At 45.9% G+C, this 21,068-nt stretch overlaps 1 protein-coding gene across 1 annotated transcript in view; it reads left to right on the top strand.

The window, feature by feature from the left end:
- The window catches only part of ZFPM1 (zinc finger protein, FOG family member 1), a 309,534-nt gene that overhangs the window by 123,259 nt on the left and 165,207 nt on the right, over positions 1 to 21,068 (top strand). Inside the window, exon 2 of the mRNA XM_086945819.1 lies at positions 20,074 to 20,205. Coding sequence (XP_086801945.1) covers positions 20,074 to 20,205 — 132 coding nt within the window. The remainder of the gene's footprint in view (positions 1 to 20,073; positions 20,206 to 21,068) is intronic.

Raw genomic sequence — 21,068 nt, 5'->3', positions numbered from 1 at the left:
CTGGGGCAGAATCAGCGGTATGTCAGACTTGACTTATGTGTGACTGACCCCGCCCCTGCCCACTTGCCTCTCAAGAAACCTCCTGCTTTACCTACAAGTCCATCTACCGCAGATGTGGGCGCAGGGGCCCTGAAAGCAAACACTTTAAGATCAAATGTAGCACACAAGCACCTTGCACCCTGTAACCTCGTTTAGAAGTTACTTTCTAACAGGGCAGCAAATGAATGCAGGCCGGCGGGCAAATCATTTGACTTTTTTTCTTAGATGTGCTAAAATCTGTTTTAAAATTCCAGACCCCGGAGCAGTGCGAGGATTAGAGTCTGAAAGCGATATGTCTCCGATTAAAATCTGCATGGTTGTCAAACTGGCATCTGACTGTGTGACATTCGCCTAACAAAAAAAATTATACGCACTTGTGATTTGCCCCCGTCTCTGGTTGCCCAGCCCCTTCTTTGAACGTGGGAGTTGGGCTTAGTGAGCAGACCTGACCCCTGAGGGTTGTTGTCGAGGTGGAAACGCGTGAGCCTTCTGTGCTTTGAGTTTGTGTGGCGCGAGATAAGGGCCCTTGCTGGGTGTGCTGTCAGCAGCCGAGGCAGCGCTGCGGTTGTCATTCATCAGGTGATAAAGGCGGGAAGATGTGCAGATCTAAACCGAAATGGAGGCGGGGGATGGGGTTCGATGGAAATTGTGATTCCCACTGGAACAGGCACCTGTGCTCACCTTGCATGATGACAGGCCTGTCTGAGTGCTTTAGACCTAGGACTCTGTATTATATTGTGTGCGCGTTTCCAAGGACCACTGGAATTATGGGATTCTGTGTCCAAGGCTTTTTCACATAATTATAGATTTGCAGCATTTGCCATATAATCCATCATTTGTTGCATAATTTGAGCCAGAGACAATTTTGGGGTTAAATTCTGCAAAGGGATTAAAAGTTACTAAAAACGTAGCAACGGGTTTGTGCGCAGGCGAAAGTCCTTCACAACGGTTAACCGGTCATCTTGCTGTTGCTTATTTCTATATGCTGGTTGTTTAATTGGTACTGATATGGCAAAATATTTGCCCAGACTGTATTACCATGCGTAACTATTACAAAATAGTGAAGATATATTGTAAAAAAAAATTAGCTGCATAATCTACTTGTATCTTGCTGTATAATTTAGTCAACCCTGCCGCATTACTTGGTGCGCCCCTGCCACATAATTCCAACGGCCCTGCCTATAGCAGATCAATGGAAATAGGCATTTGTGTGTGGATTGTGCCATTACTATTGAGGTACGGACCTTCTTTGGCTTGACTGATGGACTTCTTAAACATATGTTGCTGCCAACACCTGTGGTAAGAAGGGGTTCACCAGGGATGCATTGAATCCATAACACCAGCCTTGTGTTCATATAGCGTTCACCGAATATAGGCAAGTGTGTCTAAACTGGTAGGATCACTCGATGAGGGTGAGGTCTCGTGACACGTGCTGCAGTGCTGGCCCTAGGAATACCTGTGGTGTGGATTGAGTGCAGGATTTTCCCTGCAGCTAGTACCCCAGTGGGATCCACAGGGAAAGGGGAGTCTTAAGACCAGGTGTCCAAACTCATGTTGCATTGCTATAAGTTTGGGGTGTATCTGCGGGATTCCTCTAAGCAGAGCAGTAGTTCTTCTGACCTCCACCTAACGTGAGTATGTTGTGCGAGGGGTGTGAAATGTGTAGGGTGTAGTATTAGGAGGTTTGTATGTTATCCACACGTTTCGAATAGACTTCCCAGTGGAGACACCAAAAGCTTTTGAAAGACAGGTGACAAAAAGTATCTATTTGTGAAGCCCATATTTTGTGTTACCCAGCCTGATGTAAATCTCCAAGCATATCAAACGCTCACTTTGTCACAGACTGTGAATGAGACCTGGCCCTTGAGCATCTGGACTATTTACTTCTCCAGATGTTTCGTAAGGAGTTTTTGTAGAGTTTATAGAAATATTATCATCATTCTCAAAATTCTTCTTCTAGTGATGTAGCTCAAAAAAGCAATTATCACCTCTTAAGATGCTCTGTGACTCGGGCATGTCTACTAAACAACCCCTGAGTTCTTTCTTAGGTTAACCGCATCGCTGCGGCGGCTTTTCCCGCTGTGCGCGGCAATTTTAAAAAAGCTCGTTACATGGCGAGCTCAGCTCGTCATCAGCACACGACCGCCGTAGCTGATGACGAGCTGAGCTCGTCATCAGCAGTGAAGAGGTTAAGCTAATGGTTTGAGAACAAAAAAGTAGTAATACCCTTTGGGTGGAAAGGCTCCCTGTATTTTTCTGCTTTGGACTGGTAGTTGCGATCTCTCTTCCATTCCGGACGAGCAAAGCATTGCAGACATTTCCCTACCAAGAATGCTTCCAAAAAGGCATCCCGAGTCATTCCCGCTGAAGTGAAAGGGCCCAAATTGAGTCCGTATAGTATATATAAAACAGACGATTTTTAGGAATTGCCCATTCCTAGCTTTTTTCACCTCCTTTCCTGATACTGGAGAAGGAAGGTGTCAAAGGGCTGAATTTATGTTCATGTCCAGTGGGTTTGTTGGCAGATTTCCCTTAAATCTACTAAAATGAAGAATGGCTTAATTGGCCCCTCTCCCCATCCACACAGGCGTGGGCCGCCAGACTACTGTATTGATATTGGATTTCCTCCATCCCTGACTGCAAAACTTCACACACTGGTTCAAAACCAACTTGCTTCCACATGTGTTTTCGATTAAAAAAAATCCTATAGTACCAAAGAGGTTCAACTTTTACTTTGCTATTTATAACTTTGAAAATAGCTATATATAGTTCTACTCTTGCTGCAATGAGAGAAACAAACTTGAAATATTGTCTGTTTGATGAGACTCCCCTTTCATTACACAAAAATATGGTCCTCTCCATGCTCTCTTCTTTTCTGCCTACATGTGTCTGTCAGACTTTCATTTGAACGAGGCGATACACCTGTGGGTTTTTTTTCTAGTCTTTATATAGAATGGAAATCATAATCTTGACTCCAGGCTATGTTTACAATTGGAATGATCTTGACTTTAATGTAAAGGTGTTTTAAACGCTTGCAGCCAGATTAATCAAACCAGAATCGGCTCGCAAAGGGCCAGATTCTGAGAGTCTGGCCCTTTGCGAGTGCTATTTTAGCATTTGGGTGCATCATCCCAAATGCAAAAATCGCAAATGTAAAACTCGCTAAATTGCGATTAATTGCATTTAAGGAATCTCAATTTGAGATTCCTTAAATGCAATTCATGAACCATTTTACAATTGAGAAATCGCAATCTGGGGCCGCTATTTACCGCGAAGTCTAACTACGTGGTAAATAAGCCATTCCTTATTTGCGATTAGCAATTAGCGAATCGTAAATAAGGAAGCTGTAGAAATCGCTAAAATTACTGCGATTTCTACATGCATCCCGTTTTGCGAGTCTTTAATAGCGAATCCTTAAAATTCGCTATTAAGGACTCGCAAAACAGGATTATGATGAATCTGGGGTTGGTAACTTATAGTGGGTGAGAGCTGTGAAGAATCTAAACTCGCTCTTGCTAGAATAGCCAATAAAACAGTTATTTCTCTTTGAGAATGGTTGCTCCATAAGACGAGATCAATACAGTAGCATTCAGAAAATGCATGCCCGTATTCTCTCAATACCTCTTACCATTACTGCTGCCTTGAAACCAGCACTCCGGTTAGATCCATTTTGCACTGGGTTCCGGCTGGTTCTCTGGCCTGTGAGGTCGCCTGGATTTCCATTCACTTTGGATTCTATTTAAGGGTGGTGATCTCTACTATAGAACTGGGAATTAGTTACTGCTATAAGGATATCTTTCACTGTGATAATGTTCTTCATAGAGCCATGAGACCTAACGGTGATTTGTGCGCTATATAAGATACTTTGACTTCATAGGTTCAAGTGATCATCACCATTTCTGTCATTTCGCAGTGGTCCTTATATCTTTTTAAATGGACAACATTGAAAAATGAAGTGTATCAGTGCCTTGTGGCATGACATTGATGCCTGTGCTATAGAGGACATGGGCATCGGTGATTTTTTCCTTCTTCTTCTGGTTTTGTTACCTCTTTCAAATGGTCCTTTGGTCCTACCAGTAGTAATCATAATAATATAGCACATTTCTAACACCGAAACGAGCATTGATATTCCAAAGTGTTATTACTCCGCTAAACGGTAGTCAAAGTCAATAGGCTGAGTGTGCCCTCAGTTTCAAGTGTTTGATCTGCAGTTAAAGCATTGATCCCTGCAGGGGGTGCTAAACTCACCCAGTTATCTCATCTGCTCCATTAAAGTGTGTGGATCTGTGGTGAGGAATGTATAATTAGCAGGGGCGCAGTTAATTTGATTCAAGGATTTCAGCAAATTGCTAAAACCCTAAGTCTTGCAATACTGCAATAAATTACTCACAATATTGATGGTCTCTGGTTTCCCTATCTAGGTGATACCATGGGGGGGGGGGGGGGTACCACTGAATACCACTTTGTCAATACATGTGACAAAATCTTGCAGAGGTTGAGGACATCAAACACCTCAGTAACCAAAATAAATAAAGAAAATCAATTTCTGCCCAAAAATAAAACATAGCAAAAAGGCAAAATTTGTTTGGCTTTTTTTCCGTTTCGGTCTCACCCTGTGTTCCTTGCAGCCCGTGATGATTAGATAGGTTTAAGCACTGTGACGGTATTTAAGATGAATGCAAATTTCCCCATCACGTGCACTTAATGGAAAAAAAAATCCTTTCCGAGCTGTCAAAATAATACAAAAAAATATTTAATGTTCTAAGTGGAGTCTGTTGGAAGTGCGATTTTTGGGCGCATCCTTGCAGTGTGCAGCCAGACTCAGTAATTCCATTTTTAAAGCATGAAAAAAGGGAGTTGATGAAATTCCACTATCTGCACCGAACCAATATGCAAAATATCTCGTCCACAATCAAATAGCTATTATGTTTTCATTTCCATTTCGGCGTATTTGCTTAATGAAGAATAGACAGATCAGACTGGCAGAGGAGGCCTGCGCGAGATGATAACTCCACGGAGGCTCCCAGCAATCCGCGCGCACTGACGCTTCCAGTCCTGTCCTTTCTCGCATTTTTTTCGCTCTCCCCCTTGGCAGCGCATTTAACCCTTGAAACTGCGGGCAGTTGGATGTACTTCCAGGGCCGAAGGAGTCTGTTTGCATTATATGCACATTGCTGTTGATCAGTAGTATTCCTGTATTTTGTACCACTCGGTTTGCTATATTTGCCCACTGTTTGCTACATTAGCAACATTTGCGCTCTGTTTGCTACATTTGCGCTCTGTTAGCTACATTTGCGTACTGTTTGCTGCATTAGCAACATTTGCGCTTTCTTTGCCACATTAGCAACATTTGTGCTTTCTTTGCCACATCAGCAACATTTGTGCTCTCTTTGCTACATTTTACGCTCTCTTTGCTACATTTGCGCACTGTTTGCAACATTTACGCTTTTCTACATTTGCGCTCTGCTACATTTGCGCTCTGTTTGCAACCTTTGCACGTATGGAAATTTTAGCGGTTCAGCCTATTGCAGCTCTACCATTCTCTGTCCCTGATTTGATGTTGCCTTACTGCTGACTTGCGACACCTTGACATACCCCAGCTCTGCTATGGCATCCCCTGCAACGCTGTATGTTGGCGCCTTGATTCTGTCTCACCAGTGCATCTGCTCGCGACTCACCGCATTCAGTCCTAGACGCTTGCAGACCCACATCCTTTGTCATTATTTACCAACTTAGATTGTTGTTCTTTACCAGTCACTTCTGATATAATGCCAACACCGGAGACTTAAGCATCTGCGTACGGTCTTCCGTGCCAATGACATAGAAAGTACTGTAGTTCGTCTTTACCATCACCTGCCCTGGCACATCTCATAGTGTACAATTATGGATGATTTTTGCAATAATGTGTTTCTCAATTTCAGCTAATGTGCCATCAATGTATGTTCTGGGTATGACGTCTTATCATGTTGGACTTCACTGCTTGCAATTTACATTTTTGACTTCAAATACAGCTGAAAGGTCTCCGCACGTGCTCCCCAGCTGCCTCCTCGCTGTAGGGCTTTGAAGTGAGGTTTGAAGTTAAGGATTTCAATTCAGTTGGATGAATGTTGAATGCTTAAATTGGGCACAATGCGGTAGAGCTGCTATTGACCAGGAGCAAACCTTGATGACTACAATAAAGAGACTATGCCCATCTCGTCTGTGCTTCTCATCGACAAAAGATGCAGCTCAGAAGCCTCTGTTCTAGATCAGCATCTCGGTTGGCCATTTCCCTACAAAAAGAAAGGCATCCGTGAAGCCGCCTCCTTCTTAAAAGCTGGAACATTAAGAAATCTCCTATCAGTGAAGAGAAGAGACACCCAAGGTCACTAGAACTTAACCCCTTCCGTGCGGGCGGTTTTCCCCGCCCATGCTGACTCCGCCTTGCGCGGGCGGAGTCATGACGGAACGGTTCCGTCATCCGCACAGCTCACCCGTAGTGCATGACGGAACCGTTCCGTCAGCAGCATGGAAGGGGTTAAGGAATAAAGACCTGACTCTTCCAAATAAAATAATACAGAAGCCTACTGACCACTAAACAGACTGTACACCCTGGTACTCTACTACTTACTATATGTGTTCTTGTTCTTCTTATCCCCTTATTACTTTTGTTATTATCATTTTGGTCATTGTGTTATTTTCCTTCATCTTAATTTTCCCATCCTTACTCTTTCTCTTTGATCTCATTCCTTTTTCGCTCTTTCTGTTCATCGCCGTTTAATGCTACTTATCGTTTTGTTCTTTATGGCTGTTGTAGTTCTCATCTGATAATTTCTCCAGTTCTCCTCACATAAAACTGCATGCATTCACATCATGGCTTTCTTAAAAGATCTTCCCATGAAAATTAAAACAAAAAAGGGACAATTCAACATAACTGTATCTGCAAATATTTTGTAAAACTCATACTTGAACCATTTGGAGCTGGTGTAGACTTGTTAGGTTATACTGTGATTGTGTTTCTTGACCTTTTTTTTTATAACCTATCTTTATTGCATTTTTCATAAAAACTCAATCAAGGCAAGTTATTGGGTACCATTTATCAGGGCGGTACGAGGCAGGCTCTTATTTCAGTTACGTCATCACAGAGATGTGCAGGTCAGGAGACAACACTTGACGGAGACATATACTTCAAGTTCACATTGTCAGTGACACACATTGGCGGCATGGAGGACCATGGCCCCGTAACTCACACAACTCTTGGAAATCTCTTCACGTCACAGACCATCTTCTAACGTCGACCCCTCATGCCAGGTATATAACCATAACTGTAGGCCACAGGCCTATGGCAGTTGATCATCTGACTTGTTCTCCAATTTCTCAATAAAACCATCCCATTTATCATATCTCCCTGCCTCCCCTCCCCCCCTCATTTGTCACCATATGTCGGACCAGACCGCTACCTCCGCCTTGTCCCACTTCAGCAGGTTTGTTTTCCATCTTTGCCGTGGGGGCATCGCCATGGATTTCCATGCCATGGCAATACTACTCTTGGCCAACACCAGGTCCAGGTTCACAAAACCATTACTATGTTTATGCTTTATTGATGTCGGGGGCACTCCTAAGTAGGAAATGCAAAGGGTCGAGGAGAAGGCGCCTGCTAATCAATTCCCCCACATAGCGCAACACTTCCTCCCAGTAATTAGTAATTACAGAGCCCTTCCACAGCACATGTTGGAAGCCTGCTTCCAGAACAACACATCAAGGGCAGGTAGAGAACGCCTGCGGATACATGTGCCCCACCTTGTTCGTTGTCGGGTAAGTGTGGTGTATTATATGAAACTAAGTGTACCGCAGCTTGGCGTTCATTGACACCTGTTTTACAGACTCCAGACATTGTCTCCAGGTACTCTGCTGCAATTCATGGCCCAGTCTGGTGTCCCACTAATTCTTCAACTGTTCCCCCAGGGTCTGCAGCTAGCTCTGTAGTGCACCGTAAATGTGGGTGACTGCTTCACTTTGGTGGCAATGGGTGAGCAACACTGATCGACCCCGGCCGCCTCTGGCCACTCCAGTGGATCCCACCTACACACCTGTCTCCCAAGGGTGTACAGTGGCCTAAACAAAAGAAATTATCTTGGGCTCAGTCTGTATGTTTCACACACTTTATCAAATCTGCACCATTGACGTTCTTAGCCCAATCGCCTCAGCATGTCACCCTACACTCCCATCCAGTGCTCTGTTAGGTGTTGGAGTTTCAATTGCCTGGTCTGGGATTGGTCCAGATACGCAAGTCCGGCGAATATGGCGGTTGTTCCCTCACCTCATAAAAGGATGCATTTTATCCAGCATATCTTGTCCACTTAATGTATGGTCTGTCTTGGTAGCCATTAATAGCCCAGGATACCACCTCCTCCCAGTTCCCCCAATACATCTTACGCTCCTGCCTCTCAGCCAGTGCACAACTCATTGCATTTTTATGGAAGCATAATAGAGTTGATAGTTTGAAGCTCCCAGTCCCCCATCATCTAGTGGAGCATACAACTTCGACAGGGCCACTCTTCGTGTACCATTCCCCCAGATGAATGATATTAGTAGTGAGTTCAGGTCCCCAAAGAAGGTCCCGGGCAATAACATTAGTAGGGCAGGGAAAAGCTATCAGAGCCGGGTCGAGGACAGCATTTTGGAGATTGCAATTCTCTCAATAGGTGATTGCGGTAGCTGGGTCCAGAATGTCAGTGAGTGCCATGCCTTCACAATGACTCTCCCGAAATTAAGTCTCAGTCATTATGGTACATTTCAATACGCAATGTGTCTGGGCACTATTCAAGAGGAATGGACAGGTGGGGGTGCACTGTTCATGCTGGGACCTTCAGCAAGGGGAACATGCATGATTTGTCCCAATTTTTTTTTTTGACCTGACATAGCTGCAACTAGGCGCTCAACCAACAGTCGTATATTAGTTCTGTCAGCCCATAAATAGATCAACGCATCATCTCCGTAGAGAGAAACGTGTTTGGTGCCCTATGACAATTCTTCACTCTGGGCACTTGGAGCACAAGAGGCCCTATAGCGGTTCCATGGCCAGGGCAAATATTACAGAAGAGAGCGGATAGGCCTGCCATGCAACCCTCTGAAAAGCTACGGGGTCCAAGATCTCCATGCCCATACACGCCCTGACCAGTGGGTCCTTGTACAGTAGCGAGACCCACCATTGGAATTCCTCCCCTACTCCCCGTCTGTGAAGTGCTGAGAAGAGGTAGGGCCAGCTCAGCTTATTGAATGCTTTTTCAATGTCAAGCAATGCTACTCAGCACTGAGTGGAACAACACTTGACCCAGTCCACAATGCGGAACAGCAGGCCAAGGTCAAGGAATGTTCTACTGCCCGTAATAAACCCATTCTGGTCAGGGTGTATTATTGTGTGTACTACAGAAGGCAGTCTGAACACCAGTATATTTCCTTATAGTCTGTAGGAACCCAGAGTGAGGGGGTCTTTTCCTGGTTTAGGGAGAGTCACTATCATTGCCTCTCTCAAGGACGATGGTAGGGTTCCACTTTCCTGGGCCCGTTGTTACAGATGGAGAGTGTGCTAGGCCAATTCCGCAGCGTTTGCTCCAAAGAACACCACGGGAAAGCCATCGGTCCCTTGGGTCCTACACTGTAATTAGCTGACCTGATCTCCTGAATCAACAACGGGCCCTCCAGCCTCTGAATCTCGGCAGGGGCCGGCATGTCCACCCCAGCCTGGTACCGCATTAGATCATGCTGGGGTACCTCTGAGGGAGATTCACCAAATTTACTATAGAAAGAGTGGAAGACCGCATTAATACATTGTTGCGTGTTCATTAGTGCCCTATCAGGGGAACATATGGTAGCGATCAGAGTCCTTGGTGTCTTTGATTTCAGCAGCCATGTGGGAATAGTGCTTGCTTTGCGCCCGTTGCCTGCTGACTTGCGATATATTCCTTGTAGCCCCAAGTGCTGAGCTGCTAGAATGTCTTGCTGTGCTCCTTTCACAACTCCCTCAGGGTTGTCTGCACTCCCTCATCCATCTCGCCACAGAGTTCCAGGTCTCTGAGGTTGTTCTCCATGTGCATGAGTTCTGTGGATCACTTTCTTAGCACCCACCACCTCCGAGATGCAGATCCCATGGAGTACTACTTTAAACACATCCCATCGCGGGGGTAAAAGCTGTGCCGTCATTATCATCAAAATTCCGTTGTATGGCCAACCCTATCTAGTCACCAGATACGGGATCAAGGGGCACTGCCGTAGGCAGGCGCTATGTCAGAATTCTTGCGTCTGGCCTCCCCCAGTTCAAGGTAATCTACAGTGGGTTATGGTCTGACATGGTACTCTCCAGATATTCTGCCCCCACCAGCCTGATGTATGCACTCCCTCATCCATCTTGTCACAGAGTTCCAGGTCTCTATGGTTGTTCTTCATGTGCAGGAGTCCCTGTGGAGCACTTTCTTAGTGCCCACCACCTCCGAGAGATAGATCCCTTGAAGGATACTTAAATGCATCACATTCCACCCTGGGGCCAGAAGCTGTGCCATCATGATCAACAAAATTCCGTTGTATGGCCAACCCTATCAGGTCACGAGATACAGGATCATGGGGCACTGCTGTAGGCAGGCACCATGTCAGAATTTTTGGTTGCGGCCTCCCCAGTTCAAGGTAATCAACAGTGGAATATGGTCTGACATGTTACTCACCAGATATTCTGCTCCCACGAGCCTGACGCATGCCTCTGTGGACCCAAAGGCCAAATCAATTCTATTGTGAAGCAAGGACACTCCTGAATAATGTGGAAAATCCCTATCGATTAGAAGATGAGCCCATCACAACTCCTTGACTTTTACCTGTGCTGTTCACTGTTGTAGCATTTGAGTGTTGGCTGACGCCTGCATACCCGAAGCCGGGGTGGTGAGACCTATCCAACTGCAGATCCTGAACACGAGATATAGCTGCCGCACCAGATAGTCTAAACTTGTAGTATGGTAAAATGGACTGGGGTAATTGACTTAAAGAAAGGGGAGCAGTTGGAGTTGGGTGCATACAGCTCCACTACTGCCAGAGGGGCCCCATCCAGATCACCCTCCAGTACCACATATCGACCCTCTGGGTCTATTCTGGTATGCCTCACAGTGAACGGCACCCCAGATGCTTCCCAAATCAATACCCCTCTGACATAGCACTAGTAAGATGGTGCCATAAACATTGCCACTCCACCAACTTCTGCAGCTCCCCAGCCACCAGGTGCATTTCCTGTAGACCTGTGTTGTGCAAATCTTCGTTTAACGTATGTGTATATTTTGTAACGCTTTGCTTGCATGTCCATGCCACGGACTTTCCACCTCAGTAAGAGAATGTTGTCATTCTACATTCCACAGCAGAGTGCCCCCTTCTAGCAAGAACCCAACCTGTGACTGTCAAGCCTCCAGGTTTGCATACCATTACTTGCTTCAGATCTTCAAACATACAATTATACACTAACCCCACAAACACTCACCCCCAGGCCAAGTAAATAAAACAGCCTCCGCCAAACAAACTGCACGCAAAATGTGCAAACTAATCATTCCACTTGAATCATTGGGCGACATGGCACTATGTAGCATTAAAAATCCCATCCAGTATGTCACCCACCCTTATCCCAGTCCTCCAACAGTCACCCAACTCTGGATGGTGGCATTGAAAAAAGAAGGCCCCCAGTACAAGAGACTACATCTGGAAACACTCCAAAACCTTCTGACATGTTGCTAGGCTCACCAATTCCATCAGGTTGTCTAATCGGTCGTCATGGGGGTGATGTTGAGGCCCACTCTCCGGGACACCTCCAGTTTGTCAATGGAATCCCGATCCTGGGTCACGACTGCCCCCGCCTCAGAGTCTCGATCCTCGGACTCTGCTGAGTTCCCTCTTTCTATCTCATCTCTTTCCATCTCAGTGGCAACTGGCTCAATCATGCGAGCCTGTTCCTTAAATGGTTTGTGACGGGTCCTTCTGTTGGTGCGACGGGGAGTCCTACCAGGGAACCATCCTCAACTGTTGCCCGATGCCTGTGTCAATCTCCTAAACTCCAGCCAGTCCCATACCTCCTGCAGCGTCTGAAAGAAGAGAGATTTTTCACCATCCTGTATACAAAGGTCCATTGAGAATAACAAGGCATACTTGATGATCAGTTATCGCAGCTGGCATTTAATCTTCTTGCACGATTCCCATTTCTGTTGCAACATCTGGAGTAAAGTCGGGAAACTCTGTCACTTTGCTGTTCTCAACTTTCCTTGGAACCCTTAATATGTGCTATATGCAGGTTATTGTTCCTGTTTCTGTAGTTTAGCGTGCATGCCACCACTCGTCGGGCAGGGCACCTAGTGAAGGTTGAAGCCCGTTGACCCTGTGGACTCTCTCCACTGATAAGAAGATTGACGTCTTACCGCCCGGGACTGTTGGCTCCAGCCAGCGTTACAAATGCAGTTCCATACTGGGACCCTCCACCTGTTCGGGCAGACCCACCACCCTAATGTTTTTTATGTTGGGTACATTTCTCCACGTCTTAAACTTTCAATTGTAGTTGGTAGACCTCGTCCATCAAAGTTGTGATCTGGGTCTGAGCCTCCACTAGAGAGGAACATATCATTGCCGACAGACTCCATCCTGTCCATGTGATCCTGAAGTTTCCATTGGTCGTCCCGAAGGATACTCGCCCCTATTACCAGTTTGTCTATCTTGGGACCCAGGGAGGTTGTAAGGTCCAGCACGGCCTGCAGTAACTCACCAAATTTATCAGAATGTTCTTGTAGCCTGCCCTTTAGGGCACTGATGGGTAGAGTCATGGCCAGCCTTGGGTTCCTCCTCCCTGACTGCCAGAGCCTGGCCTCACTATCGTCTTCCAGTGGGGGCTACTCCAGAATCCCCTGAACCTCAGGTGATTCACTCCTCAGCACCAAAGTTTCAAGACTCCAGAATAATCCTCTCCTCCAGGCCGGATTAGTTACTGTTGCCTGCAGATGGCACCAGGGCCCCAGGCGCAGTCCATATCATGCTGTGCAGTTGAAATAAGCCATATGCTTATTTCAATGAAAATAACCCAGCAAGCACCTGCGGCTTGCTGCAATGCCTTCGCCCCCCCCCCGAAGTGGGCCCCAAAATTTCACTGCTCCTATGATTGGGAGTCGCTGCCAGTAACCACAGAATACAAAGGAAAGGCTGCAGTGTCAGCCTCAGCCTGCCTCACCACACTAGGCCCCTGTGGCCGGGGTCAGCACAGCCACCCGATTGGAGCTTTCGGCCAGCAAGCCCCTCCAGCTCAAGCCGCACATTCATCCCTGCACAGCCCTCTGTAGACTGCTGCCATTTGAAGGGGAAGAAGCAGGATGATGCTGGGCTCTTACTGAGGTTGGCACAGAGCTCTGTGCTAAGTTTCTGCACCCTGTGCCATCTTGGCCATGATATTAGAGCATTCCAGTAAGTCCTTAAATAGGGTAACAAGTTGGTAAGGTAGCTAGGTGTATTATATTCTCCATTGTAAAAATATGTTTGTGACTTGCAGGTCATAGGTAAGAATCCTGGCTAGTGTGCCTTACTTTTATCTTCAAGGAGAAGAGCAATAGTATTTTTAGTAAAAGTACTTCTGTTATAACTCTCTGGCCCTCATTACGAGGGAGGCGGATGTCATATGGAGATTCCCATCAGCTGAAATTAAAATCACCAGACGGTATCTTCAATATGTATTTCCGCCTATTACGAGTTTGACACTATAAAATGGGACATACTTGTGTGGACGCGGAATTATGATGCAGAATTCTACGTAGTGTCCCCTATTCTGAAGGGTTTAACGCTTTCATTTACCACCCGCTGTGAATAGGTGGTGTATGGGAACAGTGGCTTCTCTGTGGCGTTGGGGTGATGGAAGGTGGACTGGGAGAGTAGGGGAGGGAAAAAAAAGAATAGTTTCCGGAGGTTGCGCATTGCATACTACCCTCTTGCCAAAGAACAATATATGACGGGGACCGGGGTATGAAACTCGGTTTCTATTCACCAACATACTCATTCAATGTTACTGGCTGAAATTTCTAGCCAGTAAATTCAGGCCCAGTGTTCCTGACCCAAGAATAATAGGTGTGGCCAACACTTAGCCATTCTTGATCAGGTAGAGCGGTAACCTACGCAGGGATAATGCTCTGCTTGACGCCTAATCAGGCTTCAAGATGAGGAAGCAAAGCAAGGAGAAAACAGCGGTAAGAAAAGTGGATAGGTATAAACAGCACTCCAGTACATGCAACACCAGCTACATTGAAAAAAACACAGAAAATGGTGTATGGGGTCAACTGGACATGTTCTGTGCCAATTAACCACACCCAGCAACCCCGCCCAAGAGCCAATCTATGGAGTTACAAACTGGTGTGGCACAGGGCTTTCAATCGATGAACTTTAAGTTGTTCCCCCAAAAAGTTATTGTGAGGAGAAAAGGGCGATTCTTTCTCAATCCAAACGATTCATCCCATTCCCCACTGGGAGGGCAGAGGGGGCTTATTGTAAATTATTTTATTGTTAGTGTTTTTAATTTTTGGCTTTCAAATGACCCATAGGAAGGTTCTCTCTTAACTTTGCTAATCCTACTCAAGCACCCTGAGGAGATTAACCCTTGCACAACACACTTAATCTAACTGTTGGGCTTTCATCCTCTCCCCTGTGTCATTTTGAACTGGGCATTTGGTTTTAGCAACTTTTAGCAATTTTACGCATGCACAGGTGGCTTTTTTTATCTTCACAACTTCTGTATTTGGGAAGCAGCTGCTATTGATTTACTTGTTTGATTGTAAATTGTTATGGTCTTTATTAACGAATACAATAAATTTAACTAAAAACAACACAATGTGACTGCACCATCCATTCAAAATTTGCCCATCTTTGTCTTCATACTTACTACATTGGCACATCCAGTACAGGCCAAAGCTGTAGGATAAACCACATCCCAGAGAACTCTTAGCACCGAGAGGCCTACACCAATAGCAGACATACGCTATAATAATCTTAACCACATAAGATTATGTGCAATAAAAACTCTTTTGTATTTAAAATGTTGTGATATCTAATTTTTTTCTGTTAATAAGAAAATAAATCTTGAGTTCAAGAACAGCAAAAAAGGGGAAAAGATGTAGAAAATAGGCAGAGCGGGATTAAAAGAGAAAAAAAACAAGGTATACATTTTTTTTCTGTCAAGAAGCAAATGGAGTTCTGATTGGAGCTTGGTTAGAGGAGGAGTCTAAGCCATGGAAGAAGGGGGTCACGCCATGGGTGGACACAGGTATGATTCTGTGTTCTACAATGGCCCTGTGTCAGACTCCTGACTGCACCTCGTGTAGTGCAGTGTCTGCACTAGCATTCATGTAGAACACATCAGCCCTGGTTTGGTGCCTCAGCCCTAGACTGTAACCCCTTCAGTGCCCCCCCATGCCAGAGCCCTGTGGTGGGTTCTTTAAATGGACCTTTACCGGCATCACGTCACCACCCTGCTGCAGATATCTGACAACCAGTCGCTGCACCCGTAAAAAGGACTATTTTATTTAACTTATTTTTTTACTTTCTTTAATTGATTAACATGTTTGTTCAATTTCGACTTTACAATTGCATAGAAACTCATATCACACTGTATTAGAGATAATCTCTAAAAATAGAGCTTCCAAAGAGTAAAAGCAAATACAGATAATAGAAAACAAATGCCAAAAAGCAAGAGTTTTCTCACCGACTACAATGAGGAAGAAACTTCTCTACAAAAATTGCCCTATTTAATTCATCCAGGTCAAGGAACAAGGTGAAATGCTGGAGCGCAGCTCAGGTGATTTTATGTTGTAAATGGCCATTGCCCGGTCCTCTGTTCTAATGACCTGATCTGTATTCATTGTGTGTTTCGTTTATTCCGTTTTGTAAAGGGCTTCTGCTGCCACGAAGCTGCTGTGAAGTGCTTAGGGTGGAGGTTTGGAGGTTTATGGATGTTGCGGTGCATAAAACACTTTGGACCACGATATGTTTACAGGTTCAGGTCTGACAAGGGAGAAGTTGCTGCATCCTGGCTGTGCTTCTGATTGCAAATCTTAGCACTATATGAAGTAACAGAAGTATAGAGAACGAGCAATGACCTAGTGAGCATGCACGATGAGCATTAGCAAGGACCTAGAGAGGATGCGCAGTGACCTGGAGAGGATGCGCAGTGACCAGGAGAGGATGCGAGTGACCAGGAGAGGATGCGAGTGACCAGGAGAGGATGCGAGTGACCAGGAGAGGATGCGAGTGACCAGGAGAGGATGTGCAGTGAATAGGAGAGGGATGCGCAGTGACCTGGAGAGGGATGCGCAGTGACCTGGAGATGATGCGAGTGACCAGGAGAGGATGTACAGTGACCAGGAGAGGATGCGAGTGACCAGGAGAGGATGCGAGTGACCAGGAGAGGATGCGAGTGACCAGGAGAGGATGCGAGTGACCAGGAGAGGATGCGAGTGACCAGGAGAGGATGTGCAGTGAATAGGAGAGGATGCGCAGTGACCTGGAGAGGGATGCGCAGTGACCTGGAGAGGGATGCGCAGTGACCTGGAGAGGGATGCGCAGTGACCTGGAGAGGGATGCGCAGTGACCTGGAGAGGGATGCGCAGTGACCTGGAGAGGGATGCGCAGTGACCTGGAGAGGGATGCGCAGTGACCTGGAGAGGGATGCGCAGTGACCTGGAGAGGGATGCGCAGTGACCTGGAGAGGGATGCGCAGTGACCTGGAGAGGGATGCGCAGTGACCTGGAGAAGGATGCGCAGTGACCTGGAGAGGGATGCGCAGTGACCTGGAGAGGGATGCGCAGTGACCTGGAGAGGGATGCTCAGTGACCTGGAGAGGGATGCTCAGTGACCTGGAGAGGGATGCGCAGTGGCTTGGAGAGGGATGCGCAGGCACTTGTAGACGATGCATAGTGACTTGGAGAGGGATGCGCAGTGACTTGGAGAGGGATGCGCAGTGACTTGGAGAGGGATGCGCAGTGACTTGGAGAGGGATGCGCAGTGACTTGGAGAGACAACAACAGACCTATAGCTGGAGCATCTTATTAATAGTTGGATCACCAATGAAGGGAGCCTGGGTCTTGACCTGAAAACGTGAACCATAATCTGAGGAGCATGAACAAAGGTCAGGAGAGACAAAATGATCAATCTCAGAGAATGAGCCATGACCTGGGAGCAGAACCAACATGTCAAGAACACGCACCGTGTCCTGGAGAGCATTAGCAGTCATGCAAGACCATGGTGGGGGGCCTGGAGTGTAAGTACCCTTACCTAGACAACATAACCAGTGATCTGGGAACTCTTGATACTGATGGTAGAGGAAGGCAATTCTAAATGGTAGAATAGGCTCTTTGGCACCAGTATGCCAAGGGGCATCTTGCAGATGGCACCGGTGCCAGCTGAACAGTCTCAGTGGGAAGCGAAGGAGCTCCAGCCACTGGTGCAGCAGCTGAAGGAGTAAAGCAGGGGAGGGTTAACTTTATCAGCCACCGCAGAGCTGTGCAGGCGTGAAGCAAGGAATTAGCCTAACGATGTTTCATTTACAAGGCGAGCGGGCGATTTGCTCGCCCACGATTGTTTCGGAATATTATCAGCCCCCGTTCTTAATTGTGCTGGAACTGAAATTAGCAGAATTAGAAAAATTGCCTTCCCCTCTCCGGCTGCCTTGTTATCCACGCTCATTGTTGGGGATGATGTATAGATGATGGGCGTCTTTGTTCTCCTCGCGTAAATATCCACGCCTGGAGTCACGCGCAGCCGCTGAGGTCGGACAACATTGTTCCTGGAGATTTCTTTTTTTGTTAATATTTTGTGTTTTTTTTTTCTTTTTATAATAATCTTCCCCTCTGTTTTGCTTCCCTGCCTCCACTTTGCATATTTAGATGCAGAGAGGAATAGTCACGTGGCTGCAGCTGTAGAAGGGGGTTGGGAGGGGAGGTTAAGCGTTCTGTGGGATGCTCATGCTTGCAGGTGGAGGGGCATGAGTTGGCAGGGACATGCCTCTGACCTTGCAGTACAAGAGGGAGGCTTGTATCTTCGTCTCTGGCAATCCTTCCTTCTAAATTTAAAGGAACATTGAAGGTCTTATTGGTAAACTGCCTACCAGGAAAATGGGGACATATCTGAGTCTGGCGACTTGGCAGCAATGCCGCCTGGACTATGGCAGACTCATGGGAATGACTGAGCTTTGCCCTGTCAGAGGGACTTTCTGAGGTCCCTCTAGCTCACCCCACCTCTAAGCCCCCTGTATTTTCTTAATTTCCAGTGGTTAATTTGTTAAAAAAAATAAGTGCCGAGGCTCTCTTCAGGAGGCAGCTTGCACCAGCCCATTTCTCCTGCTAGCACTGCCTATAACAGAACCAACTACTAACCATGAAAGTGTGGATGGGGGTATGGCGTAATGACCAGAGCTGCCAACTTCGGAGCTGGAGAACCAGATTTGAGTCTCTGCGTCGAGTCAACATCCTGTGATTCTGGGTAAATCACTTAATCTTCCCGTGCCTACCATAGTCACTGGTGCTCATGAAAAGTGCTGGTGTTGATTAAGTGCGGTGCTGATCACCAGAAATCACAGACTCAAATTAACCCCTTGCATGCTGATGACGGCCCCCATCCGTCATGCACTACGGCGCTCGTGTGCTGATGACGGCTGGGGGCCGTCATAAACCCGCCCACTCGCGATTTTGCCGCACAGGCACGGAATCACGGCAGCATGCAAGGGGTTAAGGATTGCATTTACTTTACCTTGCCGGAGAACACTGCATTTTGCAAGCACGACCAGTCCGTCTGACTCTAAAGAGCCAACATAGGATGCAGCAGATAAAGAATGTGGCTTGTGGTTGGTTCCCGGGCACCGAGTTGATATAAATTTGAAGATGCAAAGAAAAGCTGTTCTCTGCTATGGAACTGAGCCCGCATACAGCATTCGCTTATTCTACTGTGTTATAGTTTTGGGATAGTCACTTTAAGTCAACAGGGATGCTTAAACGCTAGAAACGACAAGTGCGACGCAGCAGATTTTTGTATTGAGGGATTGTTGTGTTGCAGAGATTTGTATAGCATGATTCTGATGGCTTTGCTGTGCCATCTGAGTTCCATGTAGCTTCCCACTGGTGTGGGATGGAAATATGAAAGCAGAAAATTGACTGGTCACAATATTGTGACCAGAATATTGAAGGACAAAATGTCGAAAGGTAAGTTCATATACATTTTCTGTACATAACTGCATATACATACGTACCTTGGTGGCATGGATATGTTCATGGTATGCAGATGTTTAGTAAAGAATAGCAAATTCATACTTACTCTGTGCACTTACCTCTTTGATATTTTATACCTCGTTATTCTGGTCCGGATACGGTGACCTGCGACATTTTGGCTTCCATATCCCCTACCACGGTCCTTCCCACCCTTGTTCCGAGCATTCCACTAAAGACTGGAATCTGACGTCTTGTTTCTGTCGGATCATCATTCATGTGGGTGTGGTTACCGTGCTGCTGTTATTCATACCTGGTGTTTGTAGCCAGAGGCCTTTACCAATTATTTTACAATATCTGAGAGGATTCTTATGTGCACTGCTGGGCATAGTGAATTTATAAAGTGCTTACTACCCTTGATTAGCAATTGAAGCGCTTTATGCCGGGCAGCATACTGCTCAGGAACAAATGTTAGCGGATAGACCAGTGTTATTGGTTATTGCTCAGTACTAGATTTAGTCTTGTGTGCTGAAGCAAACCATTCCAATCATTCACTTCAGTTTCTTTGTAGTAGATGAAAGTAACAGAAGTTGTGTGATCATTAGTGGAGAGAGGGGGCATGTGGGAACATGTAGATGTTTGTAGGGGTTTTATCGATGAGCAAAAGGAGATTAGTTTGTGTTAGGTTGCAATTGACTATATTTGGTATTCATGCTCCACCTTATCCTTTTAACTAGGCTAGTTGTGGGGTCTTAGGTGGGTGTACATGTTGTGACAAAAACATATAACGACTTCCTTTTCTTGTTTCAAGGCTCCCTCGGTGACATGGAGGATGGAGAAGAGAAAGGGCCTGAGGACAACAGCCAGTTGGAGAGAGATGGAACATGCTCCGATGTGGAAGGATCTGCAGAAGAGGAGAGCACCTGCACTTCCAGCAGTGATGGTACCCAACATTATATTACGATCTTTCCCTTCGGTCATGTCCACTTTCTAACTTTTGTTCTCTTGCTTTCGCTTCCTAAACCACCCTTTTCATTATGCCCTCAGCTGTATAGCTTCAGCTTTCCCTCATTTTTTCTTCCTCACTCTCAGCTATTCCTGTTTTTCTCACTCTCATTACTTGTTTTCTCGCTCTGTGCTTCTTCCTGTTTATCACACATTCTTCGCTCTTCCTCTTTCCCATCTGCCCTTTCTTTACGCCACACTGCTTCATTGTTTCTTCCTGCTTTTTCTTCTCTTTCCTCTCTATTCTTACCATTGCCTCTTTTTATTATGTTGTCTTTTTTCTTTTTTTCTTATATTGTCACCTTCACCACGTCTCTTCTATGCTTTCTAAGTAGCTCTTTCTCTTTTCCTCCCTTTTAATCCACCCGTTCCTCTATCCCTCCCTGTTCTTCACACTCATGCCACCCATCCTGTTTGTATCTTTCCTTCCTCTTCCTCTGTTATACTCCTTGTCTCTTCTGCTTTCCCTCTTCCTTTACTTTGTTGTTTGCCTCCTTACCTATCGGTCTCTTCTTTACCATTTATCTTTCTGTATTCATCCTTTTTGTTTCATTATGTTCTTTTCTTCCTTTTCTTCTTTTCTTGGAGTCTTAATGTTCTTCAGTTTCCCACTTTTTTCTTTCTTTTTATCCCGCTTCTCTTGTTCGTTGTCCCATTTTGTCTCTGCCTAGAGCTTTCCTTCTCATCTTTTATCATGCCCTCTTCTACCTTTCTCATACTCCACTGTTTTCCTTCATAAGTATCGCTTTCCTGATGCCTTGTCTCCTCCTATAAACATTTCCTACACTCGATCTGACAAAG

This window comes from Lissotriton vulgaris, chromosome 12 (assembly GCF_964263255.1).
Source record: "Lissotriton vulgaris chromosome 12, aLisVul1.2, whole genome shotgun sequence".
NCBI lineage: Eukaryota > Metazoa > Chordata > Amphibia > Caudata > Salamandridae > Lissotriton > Lissotriton vulgaris.
This window is presented reverse-complemented; position numbering and strand designations above follow the sequence as displayed.